The following is an 18,935-nucleotide window of genomic DNA, read 5'->3' as shown; positions in this document are numbered from 1 at the left end:
AAAACTCCAGCACTCAGCCGGTCAAGATCAATGACCACTTCACATCTAATTTCCTGCTGTTTTGATGTTTCCTAACAGCTTTGCCTGCGGAAATTAACGGCAGCGAAATCTATAGCGGCCCTCAGGGCAGAAGCCTCCACTGGAGATGTACTTTGGAAAACTGTGGGGCAGGTGCTTATGGGTAGTGTAGTTCTTTGCTCAAACTGTGAGCAATGAACCAAACACTATTTCTCAAAGCAGGTGATTCAGAGCAAGGCCCCCGAGAGCGAGGAGTCTTTTAGACTCCCAACGCAATAAAAACATAGTGAGGAAACTGGAGCATCCTGAACCTCATCCTCCCAGTATCTCTGACAGCCTATGACACCACAAACCATTTAACAGAGCTTAAAAAGCTCACATATGCAGATGCCCGGCGTCTTAAGCTGACAACCAAGAGGCAGGATTTTCTAGAAGGCAGCTTTGGAGCCTTGTGAATTTAACAAGCATGTCTAGTATTACAGTTTCTCGCCGGTTTATCCATGAATAGTAACAAATCAGCCTGTGAAACGCCTGCCTGGGGATGTTTGTATGTGAAGGTTTTCCGGAACAAATATTAAAATGATGTAAATCTGGTTAAGGAGTTGAGGGCTACGATTGCCAGAGCTGTTCTCTGTTCTCTCCCCCCCGTTCCTCCCGCTTTCTATTTACTATGCACAAGGTAGTCAGATGTTGCCACTCTTCCACTTGAATATTTGAATTCCATAATGCAGGAAGAGAGCGAGCGAGAGAGAGATCATATGAGTGGCGTCTGGCCTGGCTCATAGCTCACTGCCCCCAGACACTGAATACATATGTAAGAGACCCTCTCAGCTTGCGGCTCTTCAGGGCTTTTCAACAAATGCTGTAAATAAGCCTGGCCTCAGCTCGCAAATACACAAGAGGCTTTTCAAATGCACGCACATGTCACTTAGCCCGGGCTTGCAGGCTTTCTCAGTGGGTGTTATTTCTGGGGGCTCGTCCGGGACGTTTTTTATCTTTAAAGTGTAGGATCGATGCTATATCCCCTCTCTGTCGCTGTCATTTGGCCCGAACATCTCCATCACGAGCCGGAGAACCACCGAGAGTGTTAACATGTGCAAAGAACGAGAACTAGTGTGCGTGAGAGGGATTGAGCGAACCCGGCGATAAGGAAACGCTGTCGTCGTATGCAAAACATGAATTAAGGTTGTGTGTGAGGCTTCATGCTTGATTTGACGCTAAGCTGATATTGCTTTCACGCTTAAATCTTCCAATGCTACTCCGTTTCAATTGAAATGTGATTGTTATTGCTAGAGGTATTTACCAGGAGTTATTTGATGCATGAATTTGCCCGCTAGGTATTTCCGACATAGGGTGCTTGTCTCGGTTTGGCTTAGCAGAATCTGTTGCTACACTCTTAAAAATAAAGGTGCTTTAAAAGGTTCTTCACAGCAATGCCATACAAGAACCTTTTTTGTTTCCACAAAGAACCATTCAGTCGAAGGTTCTTTAAAGAAACATTCTTTTGCCTCAAAGAACCTTTTGTGAAACAGAAAGGTTCTACAGATGCTGAAGGTTCTTTATAGAACCATTTAAACAAAAAAGGTTCTTCTATGGGATCGTGAAGCACCTTTATTTTTAGGAGTGTACTAAAGCAATTAGCTGTGATTTTTACCACGATTAAGAGGTTTTGGGGAGTAATGGCAATTTTCAGTATTGTAGTTAATTTGCTTAATTGCTTGGTTTTGGTTGTGCAAATGTTATCTGTTTGGATACGTAGTTTACAGTGCCAGGCATACATGCGACCTCTATCATTTCTTCTGATGTAGATCATAATCACTTTAACAGCTGATGTAATTGTCTATTTATGGTCAGACATGTTATGAAGGGAGTGATGATGCTTTAGGGATGTTCATCAAAGCGTAGAAAAGGAAAAAAGAGTGAGAGGAGGAGGGGGGATTTCTCTCATGGTCGAACTAAGTGAACGACATTGTGATGAATTTTCTTGTTAGGAGAAATTACATCCACTAAGTTGAGCTACCTCAGCATGAAATTGAAAAAGAAGCATTTCTTGGCCATTTCCATTCTTGATTCAATGAAAGATGTAGATTAGCTGTTGGGAGGGGGAGGCAACTACAAAAGTATGACTTTGTTCACGCTAGGCTTGCGAAATAAACCTCGTAAAAAGGCCCGTCAGAGGCTTTGTTTACGGGAGCGAGTGTAGTCAGGCAGTTAGCCGGCTGATTATAGCAGATACATGGCATGTGAATACACACAGCCGACGTGTTTGAGTGAACACGTATGTTTGTCTGCGCGTTGAATGCATCTTAATCGCCGCACGTCTAGGGCTATGTGTAACAATCCATAGCTCTTTGTAATCAGCCTGAAACCCTTAGAACAGATCCGTCTCTCTCGCTGAAACGTTGAGTGATAGACGCCGTGTGTCAGGAGGGAAGATAACTCTACCACAGCTCAGCTCACTGAAAAGGTCAGGCACGCACTGTAATTGGAATATTCACAAGACAAACGCCACAGATCGCTGGCACACGTAGCCGGGAGGGCCCGGGGCCCCGGCGCTCCGTCAGCAAGGGGGATTGACGGAGATGCATTGGCCCACCACCAGCTAGATGTAACGCTATTAACTCCACTGATCTGCGGTGCTCATTGAGATGGGCTGGGAAGATCCATCACCCGGGCTGAATGGACTACCGGCCCACCGCGAACTAATGACAGTTGAACACTCAGGTAAATGGACTGAAAACAATAGTTTGTCTTCACCTGGAGTGGCTCGTGCTCTTGTAACCCGATTCCATTTCGCGGCGATCATTTTTCCTGCGCTGTTGGAAAGCGTTCACCATTTTTGAGCTTCCTTTAGCACGTATTTTCCAGCTGGAGGAGAAACCGCATATTGTTCCACAACATGCCGTCTGTGGTTAGTTGCACGGTAATCAGGGGTTTGTGCTTTACATTGAAGGTCACAAAGGGGACAGTCGACCTTGTGGGTAACAGAGCTCGGCGTGGACCACACATACACACTCAGACATATCCTATTGACTTTTAGAGTGCTGCCAGGAGAGTGATTAGGCGATATATACAATTACCTAAATGAGGATATATCTTAGACCCGTAGGAGAATGCTACTACAGACTAACCCTAAACCATAAATATGCATTGCAATGCAATGCATTTTTAGAACTTTCCTACCTGGAGTACATATGCAGTTTGTTTTTCATCATAATCGTGTGTATTCCTATTGACACCCTGCACAAACAAAGCTTGGTGTCTCTTTCCTTTTCTGCAGAGAGAGTCTACACTTTGCCTCTAGCTGTGTACTCTGCTGTCTGAGCCTCTTAATAAGTTCTTGTCAACAAACGCTATGCTCAAACGGCGAACAAGTCCATTCGCTCGGCCTGACAAAGGCTCGGTGCTACTCTTTTCCTTCTTTTTTCCTCCGGCCTCACTCTAAATGAAGTGTGGCATGCGCTCTCTCTCGCCCCTCAATGCAACATTTATAAAGAGGTATTCCTCCGACCGTGTGACGCTCAGTGGCGTGGAACTGCGAAAAAGAGATGGATCATAATCACTTGAAAAAGAAGCCAAGTGCATCGAGCACACGCTAGGAAGTGGGGACTCGTTCGCTGCCTCGCTCTTCCTTTATTTCCTTCCATGACCTGCACTTGCTGGCACGTGTTGATGGTGTAAGTGAAAAGCAGCCGCCTTTCTTGGTCGTGTCTCTGTAAGGGAGGCAGATAAAAGGCCCAGTAGAGTCACCTTATCTAAACCCAGATGATATACAGCAGTTGAAAGCAAGGGCTTTACCAAAGCCTGCCGTTGAGAAGCAGGGAGAGATCGAATTTCATAAAGTAAAGGAACCAGACAGAGATGTGCAAGAAACAATGTCTGAGCTCCCAGAGAGATACAGAGGAGAGGCACTTGGTTTCACAACTAGTCTGTGATGCCTCTTTAAGATGTTTAAGCATCTTTAAAATGAAATGCATGAGATTAAATGATACCAGATTTTACATTTTCTCCATAAAATGCATTCCTGTGCCTTTTTTTTTTTTCCAGAAATTGTCCACCAATAAAAATGTATGTATATGTTTGTGCTTGCATACTTTTACATATTCTTTCGTTATTTAAAAACTGCTGCTTTAATTAGCTTAAACAAAACTGAAAATCATTAAGAAGACTTTTATCTCAAGATATATTCAAACATTTTAGCCGTTCTCATTTGCTACTTAAATCTACAACATTTTTAAAAACATCAAATATTAGATCAAGGAAGCACAGAATGGACTTTGCGCAAAGATCAGGCAAATTTGCACGAGTATTTTGAAAAGTGGATGTTTTGGGAAGTGCTATGCCACGTTTTTCTGCCAATTAGTGGTTTAAATATTTTTTTTAATATTTATATATTTTTAAAGACTTTTTAATACCATTAATGCATCAAAAATACTTGTAATTCAAATGTATAAATTAATTTACCATATTTGTTGAGGCAAGTGAAATATTGGCTATGCAATTTGAAATCTCAACCAGCCCAACTGAACACTTCCTTTACAAGCTTCATGAATTTAAGTATTGTCCATGTTTGTAGCATAAACCGTTTAAAACATCGGTTATAGGTTGTTCAGATCACTCAAAGTAATAGTAATAGTGATGCACATCTTAGCAAAAGCAACTAATTAGAGTAGAAATTGTTTGTTTTTCTCTCGATATTCTCAGTATGTTTCAAATTATATATTTTTTGTCCACCAGTAAAAATGTTGAATCCAAAATACTAGAAGTAGCATTGCTTGATAATAAGCAAATGCACACATTTACTGCTGTTGTGCATTTTCCTGTGTATTTACTATTATTGCAAGCTTAATAATTCGAAAATTGCATGCTTACGTATTTAAATATTTAAATAAAGAATTTTTAAATATGTATAATGTTTTTTAGAATTTTTATTAACATTAAATAATATAGAAAAAATACTTTTAAAATGTATAAATTTAAATTTATCAATTAATTTACAATATTTGTTGAGGCAAGTGAAATATTGGCAGTGCAGTTTGAAATCTCAACTTCCCACTTAAGCAGAAAGAAAACAACTTTTTGTTGAAAAGCACACCTTTCCTCAACAAGTTTCATGACTTGAAGTGTCATTCATTCACAACAAAGTTTAAATCTAGGTTTAGTGATTGTTCAGATCACTGTAAGCAATCATAATAGTGATGCTCATCTTAGCAAAAGCAACTAATTAGAGTATAAACTGTTCATTTTTCTCGCTCTTCTCAGTACGTTTTTGGATTTCTATGGGATACAGATGTTGTTTTCAGTACGGGGCCCCTGCCGTCTGATTTCCTCCACAGGTTGCTGGCGATACTGTAAACTATTATACGTGGTCCAGTGCAAAAGTGTGGTGCAGATTTGCGAGAGCCATCCATAACGGTGTCTGCAGGAGGCGGGAAGCGTATGAATGTTTGTGGTTGCAGTGAACGGTGGAAGCCGACTCTGTTTGGCCTGTTATTGCTGGCACTGTTTCCCCAACGAGGGCCATGCACTCACACACACACAGGCACACATTGCTGTTGTCTGCGCATACACACTCACCCTGATGGGCCGGACAGACTCGTGTTTTGTCTCCTCGCACTTGAAAAAATAAGTGCGAGGTTACACAATGAAGCAGATCTCTGTTTTCTCTCTCTCCCTCCCATAAATGCCCGGCTTTCTGGGGTAGAAATGAGCGAATTCATCTCGAATTCACCAGGGAGGGCTGAGCTATGCCTCTGTGTTTACAGTGGCAGAAAGTTAATATAAATTTTCATCAGAAGGGGAAGTTTACACATATGATTCTATTTGTCCTTCATTATTAGCACCTGAGACTGGGCTGGGGAAGCATAATTGTCTACAGACACAGGCCAAATAGATGCAAGGGGAAGGCAAATAAGCACACCCCAAAATAATTTTATGGTTGTGTGTTACAATCCCTCTCCATGGGATCCTTAATCTAGAAAATCAATAAACAAGAAGCGAGCGAGGGAGACGGGAGATGTGAGGCGCGGAGCGAGGAAAGACGGGAACGGCGTGCGAGAGATTGAGAGGAAAAAGCTGGAGAAGGAATGAAAGGAGAAAAAGAGGGAGCGCAGCTCACAGAAGCCCATTGTTCTGCCGGTTAGCTCGCGCTTGGCCCTGCAGCTGAGGAGCGTCTCCACGGACCGGCCCGCGAGCTGCGCACACCGCTGATTTATTGAGTCATACATAAAAACACTCATTATTCCCACATCCTTTTCTCTTGTCTGAGAAGTATGGCGTTTGGCTGAGGAAAAACACTCTGCGTCTGTATCCACAATAACGGAGATCTCTCTCTCTTTCCCCGTCTCGCTCGCTCGCTCTCCTCGTCTCATTTTTTATTTGTGTCGGCTGCTGGAATGGATGCTTTGAGCGCACGGCTCATCCTTACTGGACATGTTGTGTGTTGGGCTGTTTTCCCACTTGAGTCCTCTTTAAAGAACTAAACTCAGACCTCACAAGTCAAAGTCATCTATTTGTTACATATGCACATGGTGGATAGACAAAGTTTTGCTTAAGCCAAAACCAGAAAAGGAAGAAGAAAGTTAAAGACTAAAACAAGTAGCAGAACAAAGAGTGATGTATGGTATTTTTACGTAATTCAAAAAACTAAACAAAAAGCTTATTTCTTCCTGTATTCACAGAGTCTAGTCCTAAAAGTGGATCAGTTTGTATAGTTTATTTTTTATTAATAAATGCTATCAATTTTCCTTTCTTTCTTTCTTTCTTTCTTTCTTTAATTACTTAAATTGCATAATATTACTATAATTTTAGGTTATTGTTATTATTAAAAGCAATTTTCATAATCAATTTTCTTTTGAATCATTTTCATTTTCATTTTCATTCAACATTCTTCCTTTTGTTATATTATTCTCCCATTCTTTTGTTCTAATAATGGAGTTTTTTTAATTACTATAATTTTAGGTTGTTATTATTTTTTTTATATTATTAAAACTTTATTTTACTTGGTATTATTGTAAATTATTATTATTATTGTAATTATAAATAATAATAATAATAATACTTTTTGACATCAAGAATACATAAAATATTATTATTATTATTATTTTTATTATTATTATTATTATTATTATTTCTTTCCTTTTTAATAATAATAATAATAATAATAATAATAATAATAATAGTAGTATTATTAAAAGTAATTTCCATTTTCATAATTTCTAACTTTCTTATATTTTGTTCTAATTATAATGGTGTTTTATTAATTTATTATTTTTTACTTGGTATTATTTTAATTTTTTATTAATAATAATAATAATAATTATAATAATAATAATAATTTTTAGCATCAAAAGTACTTTAAAATATTAGTATAATTTTAGGTCATTATTATTATTAATATTATTTTTAAAAGTAATTTTCGTAATTTCTTTTTTTTTTTCTTTCTTATATTTTGTTCTAATAATAAAAGTTTTTAATTACTTAAAGTGTATTCATTAATTTATATTTTACTCAGCATTATTTAAAATGGTATTATTATTGCTATTATTATTATTATTAATGATAATAATTTTAATAATCAGAAATAAAAACATTAAAATAGGTTATTATTATTATTATTATTATTATTATTATTATTATTATTATTAAAAGCAATTTTCATCATCAAAAAAAACAATATTATTAATATAATTTTTAAGTGTTTTAATATTAAATGGAGCTTTTTACTTTAAAATGTAACTTAATCATATGTTTCTTGTCATGCCATCTGAGAAGCTCAGAGTTATTCAGAGCTTTCACATAAAAACAAAGTTCAGTCCAAATTTAACATTTCCAGGCAGCTAATATGAACTTTGTTTGTGACCACAGCCAAATGCAGCCTCAGTCTTTGGAGCTCAACAAGGCCGCCCAGCCTCCCCGATAAGCCCTGGTTCACTGTCGACTGGAGCGCTAACACAGATCACAGCTACGGATGACCTTTGATAAAAGGCGGTCTGTTCCGCCCTTGTGTCAGTCAGCCTCCTCACAACAGAGGTTAGAACATTGTCCACAGACTGACCTACTGCCGCTGTGTGTCCAAACGGACCTTTAACGTGTTCAGCTGTCATTCACACTGACGTGCGTGCTGCGCCCGACGCAGGGCCGCCACGGGGCTGTTATGTCCTCAGCGCACGTCTTGTTTATGAAATCCGTGCCTGAAGCGACGCTTTCTATTCATGAGTGGCCTGGCCCCTCATCAGACCCCTATGTCCTAAACACACTTACATAACAGATATGGTGTCAATATTTTGCTGTCGAGAGTGGGGCCCTATCTTTGCACAGGCTGCGCAGACCACCGGCCAATCAGCTATGTTTGTTTGTTCAGCTTAAACTGTTTGTCCTTTGTTTTTCGTGGCAGCCGACTCCTGTCGGTTTGATAAGGGTTGTGCTCTCTCGCTCTCCCGCTCTATCTCTGTCTTGTTGTGCGTGTTTTCCATAAGCCGAGGGTTGACGTGTCCTCTGCGACTGCAGGCCCGGAGATCTTTGGAGACGCAAAACTTCCAATAAAACAACAGTAGCATTCTAATCTAGAGTAATCTATGTTTTTCTCCAAAAAACACACCCCACCCTTGTTGTGGACCAACTTTCTCTGATTAATCCACCGTGTTTCCGTTCTCAAACAAACCTGCTTCCCTTAGCTAGTTTGGTCACAGTTGTGAGTCTAAAAGCTCGGTTCAAGTGCTGATCCTGGGGAACGAGGATGCGTTTGTAATGATGTGCCAAGCTGCGACTGGCTGCTAATGCTTTTCATGCTTGTTTTAGCGCTGGGAACGTTGCGATGTATTCCTCATTACCCCTGTGTTAAGTCTAAACACAGACTGCCTGGTGAAAGGGGTGAGAGAGTTGACATATGTTTCTTTCGCCCGTCTCTTTTTTCTCTCCGGTGAGCTCCGCTCAGCTATTAACGTAGCCTGTGTAAACATTCGTGTTTCTTCCCTCCGTTTCGTATAATAGTGACCGGTATCGCCTTTCCCCCTCGACCTCGCTATCTGAAACCAATTACAGCTGATCCATTTGGGCAGAATCGTATTTTCATAAGGACCGCGAAGCTCGTGTGTTTGTGTGCGTGTCTTCCGTGTGCGCTTCATTGTACTGAATGTGCAAGTTTGTTTCTTTCTGTTCTTTTTTTTTCTCCCCCTCCCAGTCCTTAGAGATAGATATCAACATCAAATATGTTCCTGAGTGCCTTGTTATTTACGCTCCAGCCCGGGTTCTCCTTGAGCTCCTAGCTCTGAGGAATGTGATGCATTGTGCTGTTTATACAATGTGTGCATTAATGGATGGCAGCCCGCATTTCTTCTGCACAGCAACAAAACTTATAGGACGGAGAAAAGCAAAGCAAAGCAAGCGGCTTCCAGCCGTCCAGCGAAACTTCAGTGGTTGCTTCGCTTTTGTTGAATCTGGAAAGCACCTAATATGCCTTTGTGTTGCATTCTGGGTATTTTTTGCACAAGGGCAAATATTAGCTGTATAATGCGGTGTTGTCACTAATAAGGAATGTTTTCGCTGTATTACAGGACAAAATGGTAAAGGAATAGTTCAGCCAAAAAGTAAAAGTCCTGTCATCATTTACTCACCCTCACCCTTTTAATTCCAATCCTTTATGACTTTCTTTTATTCGTGGAACACAAAAGGAAAAATTTCCTGGTCACTCTTCCATATAATGAACGTGAATGAGGGCTGAGGCTCAAGAATGACAAAAAAGTATCATTAAAGTAGCCCATATTACTTGTGCGCTTTATTCTCCTTTAATCAGTCAGATGCAAAATTATGCGTTACAGACTGTTTACCATTGATTTTAGATCATTTTAGAATTGGATGAGTCCCATTAACTGGTTTATTCAAATCTGATCTATTTGTTCAGGGATTGGCTCTGTTCAGTCTGTTCTTTGCATAAAAATACAGAGTCGTCTGGACTACTTTTATGCATTTACAGCACTTTTTGGTCTTCTGAAGCCAGTTTTATGTAAAGAACAGACTGAAACTCAAAGGATTAGTTCACTGACAGAATAAAAGTGTCCTGATCATTTACTCACCCCCATGTCGTCCAAGATGTTCATTTCGTTCTTTCTTCAGTCAAAATAAAATGAAGGTTTTTGAAGAAAACATTCCAGGATTTTTCTCGTTTCCCAGGATTCAATGGTGGCCAATGGGTTTGAAGGTCCAAATTGCAGTTTCAATGCAGCTTCAAAGGACTCTACACAATCCCAGCCAAGGAATAAGGTTCTTATGTAGGAAAATGATCAATCATTTCCTGAAAAAATACAAATTTATGTACTTTTAACCACAAAAATGCCCGTCTTGCACTAGCTCAACTTCACATTTGATCTTGCTCTATAGGTCCCACCTTCTCACATGCCACGATTGGTTGATTATGTATAATGCCTGCATGTTATTGTTCAAACTACTTTTCAGTCATTACCTTCAACAAGTTTGAAAATAGGAAAACAAAGCCAAATATAGAAATCCTGGCCAGGACATGTCCTGTAAAAATGGCACGTATGGCCACTCTACGTTGGAAAGGTCACGCGTGACGTAGGCAGAACATGGAAAGAAACAAAGCGAACATGCAAAGAAAGTCAAACGCCCTTTACAAAAAAAGATAACACAACGATGCTGGGCGATTTTGAAGAACACAGGCGAACAACTAACAGTGTGTGACCTTCCAACGTGATTATGTAATGCATGAAATTGTAGCCGAGCTAGTGCAAGATGAGCATTTGTGGTTAAAAAGTATATACTTTTTTTTTTTTTTTTTTTTTATTGACCAATGATCAAGTGTTTCGCTAGATAAGACCCTTATTCCTCAGCTGAGATCGTGTAGAGCCCTTTGTAGCTGCAGTGAAGCTGCAATTTGGACCTTCAATCCGTTGTCCCCCATTGAAGTCCACTATATGGAGAAAAACTTGGAATGTTTTCCTCAGAAAACTTCATTTCTTTTCGACTGAAAAAGGAGGCATGAACATCTTGGATGACATGGGGGTGAGTAAATTATCTTCAAATCAGACATATCTGGATCTGGAACTTTTATTGTCGCTTTTATTGTGTCCCAGAATGTTCTTTAAAATTCTGTGTCTCACTGAAAATGGAATGTCACATGGGTTTGGAATCAGGGTGAGGGAGTTCCGTTTTTGGGTGAACTATCCATTTAACTGTTCTAAACAAGTGTTCCACTAATATGCAAAGTGGAGTTCATTACACCCCCCCCCCCTTCCCATTGTTCACGTTCGTATCGGAAAAGCCATTAAACGTCTCCGTCCGTGTGCTGTGGGAAGCGCCACTCTCCTGACCTCTACTGTGTATTGAATGACTTCTTTGACTTTGTCCTTTTATTCATCAGAGGACAGCGAGTCTGTATCGATCGGGGCGCGGATAAACATTTCCTCCTGTTAATTGTTGTGCTAAAGCCATTAGCCGACCACTAAAGCCACACAATCACAATCACCGCTTGGATGGGCGTGAAATCTCCCGCAATTTACAATCTCATCCACGCGGTCCTGCCGATAATGACTTGGCGAGGGTACTTATAACTCACTCATGCATCCGAAAGTACCGCGAGGACCATAGCTAATCGATAAATGCGTCACTTAGAACGAAAAAATAAGGCGGGGTGATTTGCGGAAACTTTCTTAGCATGCCACTTGATTAGTTTTCAAAACGTAAAAACCTTGGGGGGGTTTGTTTTTCCTCAAAACTTATCCGGTTAGACAGGTACGCCACATTCAAAGAGCAAGTCACCGGTTGTTGTCTGTTTGGTTCGTTCAAAGACAGGACAGGACAGAGAACTGATTTGAAGTAGTCCAGCTCTCCTCCACATCCTGGTGTCCCCTGAAGTATCAGACAACGGCTATGTGTGTGTGTGCATCAGAGGAGACAGATCGATGCTGTTAGGACCCAGCGCCACTGTGTTGTGTTTGTTTACCAGGAGCTTGGAGAGCCTGGCTCCTCACCGCACAGCCAGACAGACAGTGGCAGCTCCTCGCCCTGTCTCTTCATAATTGATCAGGGGGATGGCTGCCTTCCCAGCGGGTTAAGACGTGGCAACTTTTCCCCCTATCTCTCCCTCTCTTCCTTTCTCCCTCACCTCTCTCTCTCTCCTTCTCTCCCCCTGTTTGCTCAGCATCTCAATGTACTAGTTCAAACATTGTTCTCACCAGCTGGCAGAGCAGTGCCATATGCACATCCTGTCAAGGCAGCTGTTGTCATGGATACTGGCAAGCACCAGGAAATAAAACAAGCCCTTGATTCTGCTGGAAGAAGTGTCACTCTTTATCTGAAGGAGGTTTTTTTTTTTCTTCTTCTTCGCACCCCTCGACCTTCGCTCTCCTCTTCCCCGACAGATGAAACACCTGTGAAGTTATTGTGTTGTTTATATTGCTTTATTTATTTTGTTGCTTTCTCCTTGTGTCGGGGCGCTGAGGCCGTCTGCGGCTGTGTTCACAGAGTCGTTGTTCACTTCTGTCTACCATCGACATACAACTCCAGGAAGTCTGGAAAGAGTTGCTTTCCTTTGAACGTGTCTATCAGTATTCCTGTAGGTACATGAGGAACACTGTAAGGTACATCATTTCAACCTGCCTTGGCATCAGGCATACACACACATACTGTAACAAGAAAAAAAAGATTATAAAAAAACATGTTTACAATTTCTGAAGAAAAAGGAGTGGATAGTTGCATATGCAAAAGTTGGTAGGATGTTGAGGGCGATTGCTAGGGTATTTCTAAGTGATTTCCAAGTTGTTCTGGGTGGTGTTTAGGTGGCTAGTCCAAGTCAAAAGAGCGTAGGGACATATACTATGGGGACATATACTAGGTGGTTGCTAAGGCAATTTTAAGTGGTTGCTAAGGTGTTCTGGGTGGTTACTAGGTGTTTGCTAGTTGGTCACTTACAGATCCAAGTCTAAAGAGGCTAAAAATGGTGAATGGTGACTAGGGCATTTCTAAGCGGTTGGTAAGGTGTTCAGAGTGATTGTTAGTGTGATGTTATGGGGACATACAGTAGGTGGTTGCTAAGGCAGTTTTAGGTGGTTTCTAAGGTGTTCTGGGTGGTTGCTAGGTAGTCGCTAGATCATACTTGCTGGTCCAAGTCTAAAGAGCCTAGAATTAGTGAGTGGTTGTTAAGGTGTTCAGAGTGATTGTTAGTGTGTTGTTATGGGGACATACAATAGGTGGTTGCTACGGCAACTTTAGGTGGTTGCTAAGGTGTTCTGGGTGGTTACTAGGTGGTTGCTAGGTGGTCACTAACTGGTCCAAGTCTGAAGAGCAAATGATGAAGGAGTTTAGAGTGATTGTTAGTGCGCTGCTATGGGGACATAGTTGCTAAGGAAATTTTAGGTGGTTGCTAAGGTGTTCTGGGTGTTTACTATGTGGTTGCTAGGTGGTCACTTACTGGAAAAGGTCTAAAGAGCCTGAAATTGGTGAGTTTGTTAAGGTGTTCAGAGTGATTGTTTGTGTTGTTATGGGGACATATACTAGGTGGTTGCTAAGGCAATTTTAAGTGGTTGCTAAGGTGTTCTAGGTGGTTACTAGGTGGTTTCTACGTGGTCTCTTACTAGTGTGTTTCTCTTGTTGAGTGATTGCTAAGTCATTTATGGCGGGTCAACAGTTAAGTGTGATTGCTAGGGTATTTCTAGGTGGTTGCTAAGTTGTTCTGGGTGGTTATTAGGTGGTTGCTGGTTACCTACTGGTCTAAAGAGCCCAGAAATTCTGAATGGTTACTAGAGTGTTTCTAGGTGGTTGCTAAAGTGTTCAGAGTGATTGTTAGTGAGTTGCTATAGGGACATAGCTGCCAAAGAAAATTTAGGTGGTTGCTAAGGTGTTCTGGGTGGTTACTAGGTGGTTGCTAGGTGGTTACCTACTGGTCCAAGTCTAAAGAGCCTAGAATTGGTGAGTGGTGGCTAGAGCATTTCTAGGTGGTTGCTAAGGTTTTCAGAGTGATTGTTAGTGTGATTTAATATGGTGAGTTGGGGGGTTGCTCATGCATTTATGATCAGTCACAGGTGTTCAGAGTGATTGTTTGTGTTGTTATGGGGACATATACTAGGTGGTTGCTAAGGCAATTTTAAGTGGTTGCTAAGGTGTTCTAGGTGGTTACTAGGTGGTTTCTACGTGGTCTCTTACTAGTGTGTTTCTCTTGTTGAGTGATTGCTAAGTCATTTATGGCGGGTCAACAGTTAAGTGTGATTGCTAGGGTATTTCTAGGTGGTTGCTAAGTTGTTCTGGGTGGTTATTAGGTGGTTGCTGGTTACCTACTGGTCTAAAGAGCCCAGAAATTCTGAATGGTTACTAGAGTGTTTCTAGGTGGTTGCTAAAGTGTTCAGAGTGATTGTTAGTGAGTTGCTATAGGGACATAGCTGCCAAAGAAAATTTAGGTGGTTGCTAAGGTGTTCTGGGTGGTTACTAGGTGGTTGCTAGGTGGTTACCTACTGGTCCAAGTCTAAAGAGCCTAGAATTGGTGAGTGGTGGCTAGAGCATTTCTAGGTGGTTGCTAAGGTTTTCAGAGTGATTGTTAGTGTGATTTAATATGGTGAGTTGGGGGGTTGCTCATGCATTTATGATCAGTCACTAAGATGTTCTGAGTGATTGTTAGTATGTTGCTGTGGCGATGTGGGTGGTTACTAAGACATGCAAATAACTGTTTACATTTTATGAAGAAAAATTAGTGATCAGTCATTGCTGTATTGTTAGGGTGTAGTGGGGAGTTGCTGGGGTGTTGCTATGGTGGTGTGGGTGGTTAAGGCCTTTCTAGATGCTAATTGTTAATGCATTGTATAGGAATGTGGCGGTTACTAAGGTGTTCTGAGGTGTTGTCCGAGCGTTGATATGGTCATGTGGGTGGCTAGAACATTTCTAATGGTTGCTAGGTGGTTGCTTACTAGTCCAAGTTAAGAGCCCAGAGGACTCACCCATACAATGTAAATCCATATGCTAAGATGTATGAGCAATAGGGATGCTTGCCTTAGCAACCAAATATTCTTGTATTGTTCTATGACATTGGAGAAGTAGGTACTGGAGTGATTTGGCAGAGAAGGGCCGGCGTCACCCCTGTGCTCAGGGGCCCGGCTAATGCTCAGCTCCTTGTTAATTCACTCCTGAGGTAATCTGATGTTGATTTTGTCAACTTTAATTACAGCTTCTAGGAACACTTCACATCGCCTGCCTCTACTTCAAATTGATATTATGAATATGCAAATGGGCCGGTAATTTGCAGAGAAGTGGGTATTTCAGCTGAGCACACACTAGACAGGTCAATACCACTGACACTCTCTGTGTGTTTTTTTTTTTCCCTCGTGCTCTTCAGAGGTGCTAGACAAACTGTATTTATCTTTCATCATGGCTTTGTGGATTATCATGAAAAATGTATATCTGAGAGACGCTTCATGGCTCATCAACAACAATGAATAGTGTAGTGGATGGAATGCGCCGGGTTGATGTCACCTTTCACAGTGTTTGATATTTGAGTGTGCCGGAGCTGAAGGGGAGGAAGACGGATGAAAAAAAAAAACTAATTTTGCGTCTCTTTTTCTCTTTTCTTTTCTTCACAGGCCCTACAAGCAGCAAGGCAATTACTCCTACAGCAACCAGGCAGTGGCCTGAAATCTCCAAAGAACAACGACAAACAGCGTCCGTTGCAGGTGAGCAGTTCCTCGCTAATCTCTTAAGTCCATCCATAATACATGGCGCTCTGGAAAAGATTTCCTCTGTTCCAGCTACTCTGTTTGATTTGGCAATGTAATTCTGGAGCTGTCAGTAAAATTTCAACCTGTCAAGCCTGCCCTTCTCCAAAAGAAACCAAACAAAATACCTCACACCTGAAACCTTTCTGTTGTCTACAGCTACATTACCTCACCTCCTCTGTTGGGCAGCCTTGAAATCTCTGCTGTCAAAAGATATTGACGTATTAAATGCCCAATTGACAGCATTTGTTTTAGAATGTTGATTAACACAAAAAACAATATTGATTTGTTCCTTGTTGTCTTTAAAAAAGCAAAAATCAAGGTTGCAGTGAAGCACTTACTATGAAAGTGAATGAGGCCAATTTATGTGTAGCTGTTTAAATAATCATTTTAGGGATTTAGGAGTTATCGTGGCAACGAAGAAAAATTGGATGTAACTTTACACAGAAGCTGTTAGTAATCCGTTTTCTCATGCTAAAGTCATTTTAACTCCCATTGTTAACATTTTGTGGTGAAACAGTGAGTTTAAACATTTATAGACTGGGCCACATTCACTTTAACTGTAAGTGCCTCACTGTCTTCTTTTGGTGGTAATTAACATGGTTAATGAGAAATAAAAAGCTTTTGGAAAACTTCTGTTGGATTCTTTACAATGCAAACCAAATGGCAACTCCTCCTGGCTTCCTGTAGCATTGCGTATCCTAACTAGCTGTCATTTGTACCCCTCCAAGATAATTTGCCATTATTGATTCCAGCTGCGCCGCATCGCTATTGTCAGTGATTTGGTAAAGGTCACAGCGGCATCGCGCACGTCGCATCCCCTATTACCAGACCTGTTTACTTACCCACTGAGTGTCGACGTGTTATTTCTCTCACATCCCCACAATACAAACGTGCCGCCTCACATTATGTAAGCGCTTGACATCTGCCAGGCTCCGTATTTTTAGGTTTAAATTAAGTGCGAGAGAGAGCGCGCCCTCCTCCCTGCTAATAAGTGCTATCAGCTAGCAGTGGTTTACCTCATTAGTACCCCGTGCATTTAATTAAAGGAAGAGAAAATTGGTGCTAACCCTCGTCGTTAATATTTTCACAGAGTGTTACAATGGCAACACCTTTTTTAAGAGTCACACCCTTGTGTATCTAATTATGCCGAAGTTAAAGATTGGGGTGCCTTCGGCTTTTAATATATTCAGGCCGGTTGAGGCAAATATGATATTTGGGGAAATCAAAGTTTTTCCTTTTGTTTTATTATTTTTCACCTTCTGTGCAAAGATATTAGCTGTAAAGCAAAGCCTAGGTGGATGCGCTTTCGTGTATCCATTGTAGTTTCGCAGCCGTCTGTATACTCAGAGAATGGATTCCCGGCACACGGCGTGACTGCAAATTGCCGTGCGATACTTCCCGAGGAAGCCGAGTGATATTGGATGAGGAAGGTCTGTGATAACTGGTAGCCCATGACCGAGCCCCTGACTCTAATAACACCGGAGGATGGTAAATATTGAATATTTACATTTGCTTATGCCATCCTTGCCTCATGTTAGCCATATGAATCAATATGAATCAGGGCTTGTTGAGTGCTGTCTTCAGGCTGTAGTTAATCAATGCTGTCGATCCTTTCCTTTATTAACTTATTCGGTGCTGTTTTAAATGTCTAGTAATCCTTTGTTTCTTAAAAAAACGAATATTCCATTCAACTGTTGACTACCACAAATTATTTTTACTTTTCTTTTAAAAAAAGAATTAAAAATCAAGGTTATGTTGAGGTAGGTACAATGGAAGTGAATGGGGCCCATTTCTAAAGCAGAAATGTGAAGCTTATAATTTTATAAAATAAATTCTTCTGTTAAAACTTATTATTTGAGCTCTGAAATTGTTTATATTGTCATTTCTACAGTTATTTTAGGGTTTAAGGAGTTTGTCATAGCAACAGTTAGAAAACACACATCTTGTTCATGTCTTGTGGCTGTACTATTGAAACAGTATTTGAACATTTACAGGCTGGTTCCATTCACCTCTAATGGAATATTCCTTTAAATTCCTTTTCTCTTTGATCACTACGCTTTTAAACGCTTACAGAAACCCAATTCACTTCATATGCATGTACTTAGACGTGCCAAGTAACAAGCATTTTGAAAAATGACTTATTTACATAAAAAAGTAAACGCCTGCTCGTTTCCTGACACTGATGAATCCGCCCCTTTCCCTGTCCAGGAAAGCCAGGGAAAGTGATCCATAGATCATGGCGTATAAATTATTTACCGCACGAGCATCTAAGTGCTGGAGCTCACGGTTTTAATTACTTGTATTAGTGTCTAAAGCCTGTCGGCTGACTAATTCTATCCAGTGCTTCATCTCGCGCTTTTGACGCGCTCAGAAGCCGCTTTTCCACATTTGTGTAATGTGACAGGTCTATTATTACCCCGTAAGCCCAGAGGAGAAGTCAATAAACACCTATTTCTTCCCCGTAAATCCTTGTGCCTTCTCCATGCTGCTTACAAGGATTTCCCAAGGCACACAACAGTCCTCTCGCGTCGTAGCGCCTCTCCCTCCGAGTGGCAATATCTCCTGCGCGTTTTATACACTGACATTTAAAACACAAATAAAAAGCGAGAGGACGAAAGGGAAGGGGGATTACAGAAAGCTTGCGCGACTGGCAATTGTGTCTCCTGCCCTCCCAATCAGCCCAGCTGCCATTCTCCAACTATAAGCTACATGCCGGTTTGTTTGTTTGGCTCTGTGTGCCGCCCAGGCGTCTCGTCCTGATGGCAGGATGGGCATTTAACAGTGTGAAAACACATGTTAGCGATACTGAATACTGACGAAACAGTGGTTAGAAGCTAGCAGGAGGATGCTGAACAAACAGAGGCATGTGGGTGTTACAGCAGGCTTTTGTGGTGATATAATACAGCTGTCTAGGTGACAGAAAGGTGTTTAAAGAGGTAGAGTTGACCTCTGACCTCTTGGCGTTGTGGGCTCCAAAAGCGATATCTGAGCATTAACAAGGTGAAACAACCAAACAAAGCAATTTTAGCTCACTAGCTTCGACTACGATACACTCTACAGCGCTTGCGTCCATGACAGAAGCAAACGGCCAATACTTTGACCTTTTTTTTTGTTCATTTTAAACCCAACAATGTAACTTTTTCATAACCAAACATCCTTCCAGAGGCTTCCTTGTTCATAGGAAGAACGGCTGAGTGGCTC

At 41.0% G+C, this 18,935-nt stretch overlaps 1 protein-coding gene across 6 annotated transcripts in view; it reads left to right on the top strand.

Annotated features, from left to right (window-relative positions):
• Nucleotides 1-18,935, top strand: part of foxp2 (forkhead box P2) — a 109,399-nt gene that overhangs the window by 52,421 nt on the left and 38,043 nt on the right. For all 6 annotated transcript variants that reach the window (XM_051108399.1, XM_051108394.1, XM_051108397.1 and 3 more), the window contains one exon: nt 15,600-15,689. Coding sequence is in view for 4 of the 6 variants with exons in the window: in XM_051108394.1 (XP_050964351.1) it covers nt 15,600-15,689 (90 nt within the window). In the remaining 2 variants the exon portion in view is untranslated. The remainder of the gene's footprint in view (nt 1-15,599; nt 15,690-18,935) is intronic.

The sequence above is a fragment of the Labeo rohita genome, chromosome 4 (assembly GCF_022985175.1).
Source record: "Labeo rohita strain BAU-BD-2019 chromosome 4, IGBB_LRoh.1.0, whole genome shotgun sequence".
NCBI classification, from domain to species: domain Eukaryota; kingdom Metazoa; phylum Chordata; class Actinopteri; order Cypriniformes; family Cyprinidae; genus Labeo; species Labeo rohita.
Note: the sequence above shows the minus strand (reverse complement) of the source record. Positions and strands in the feature narration are given on the sequence as shown.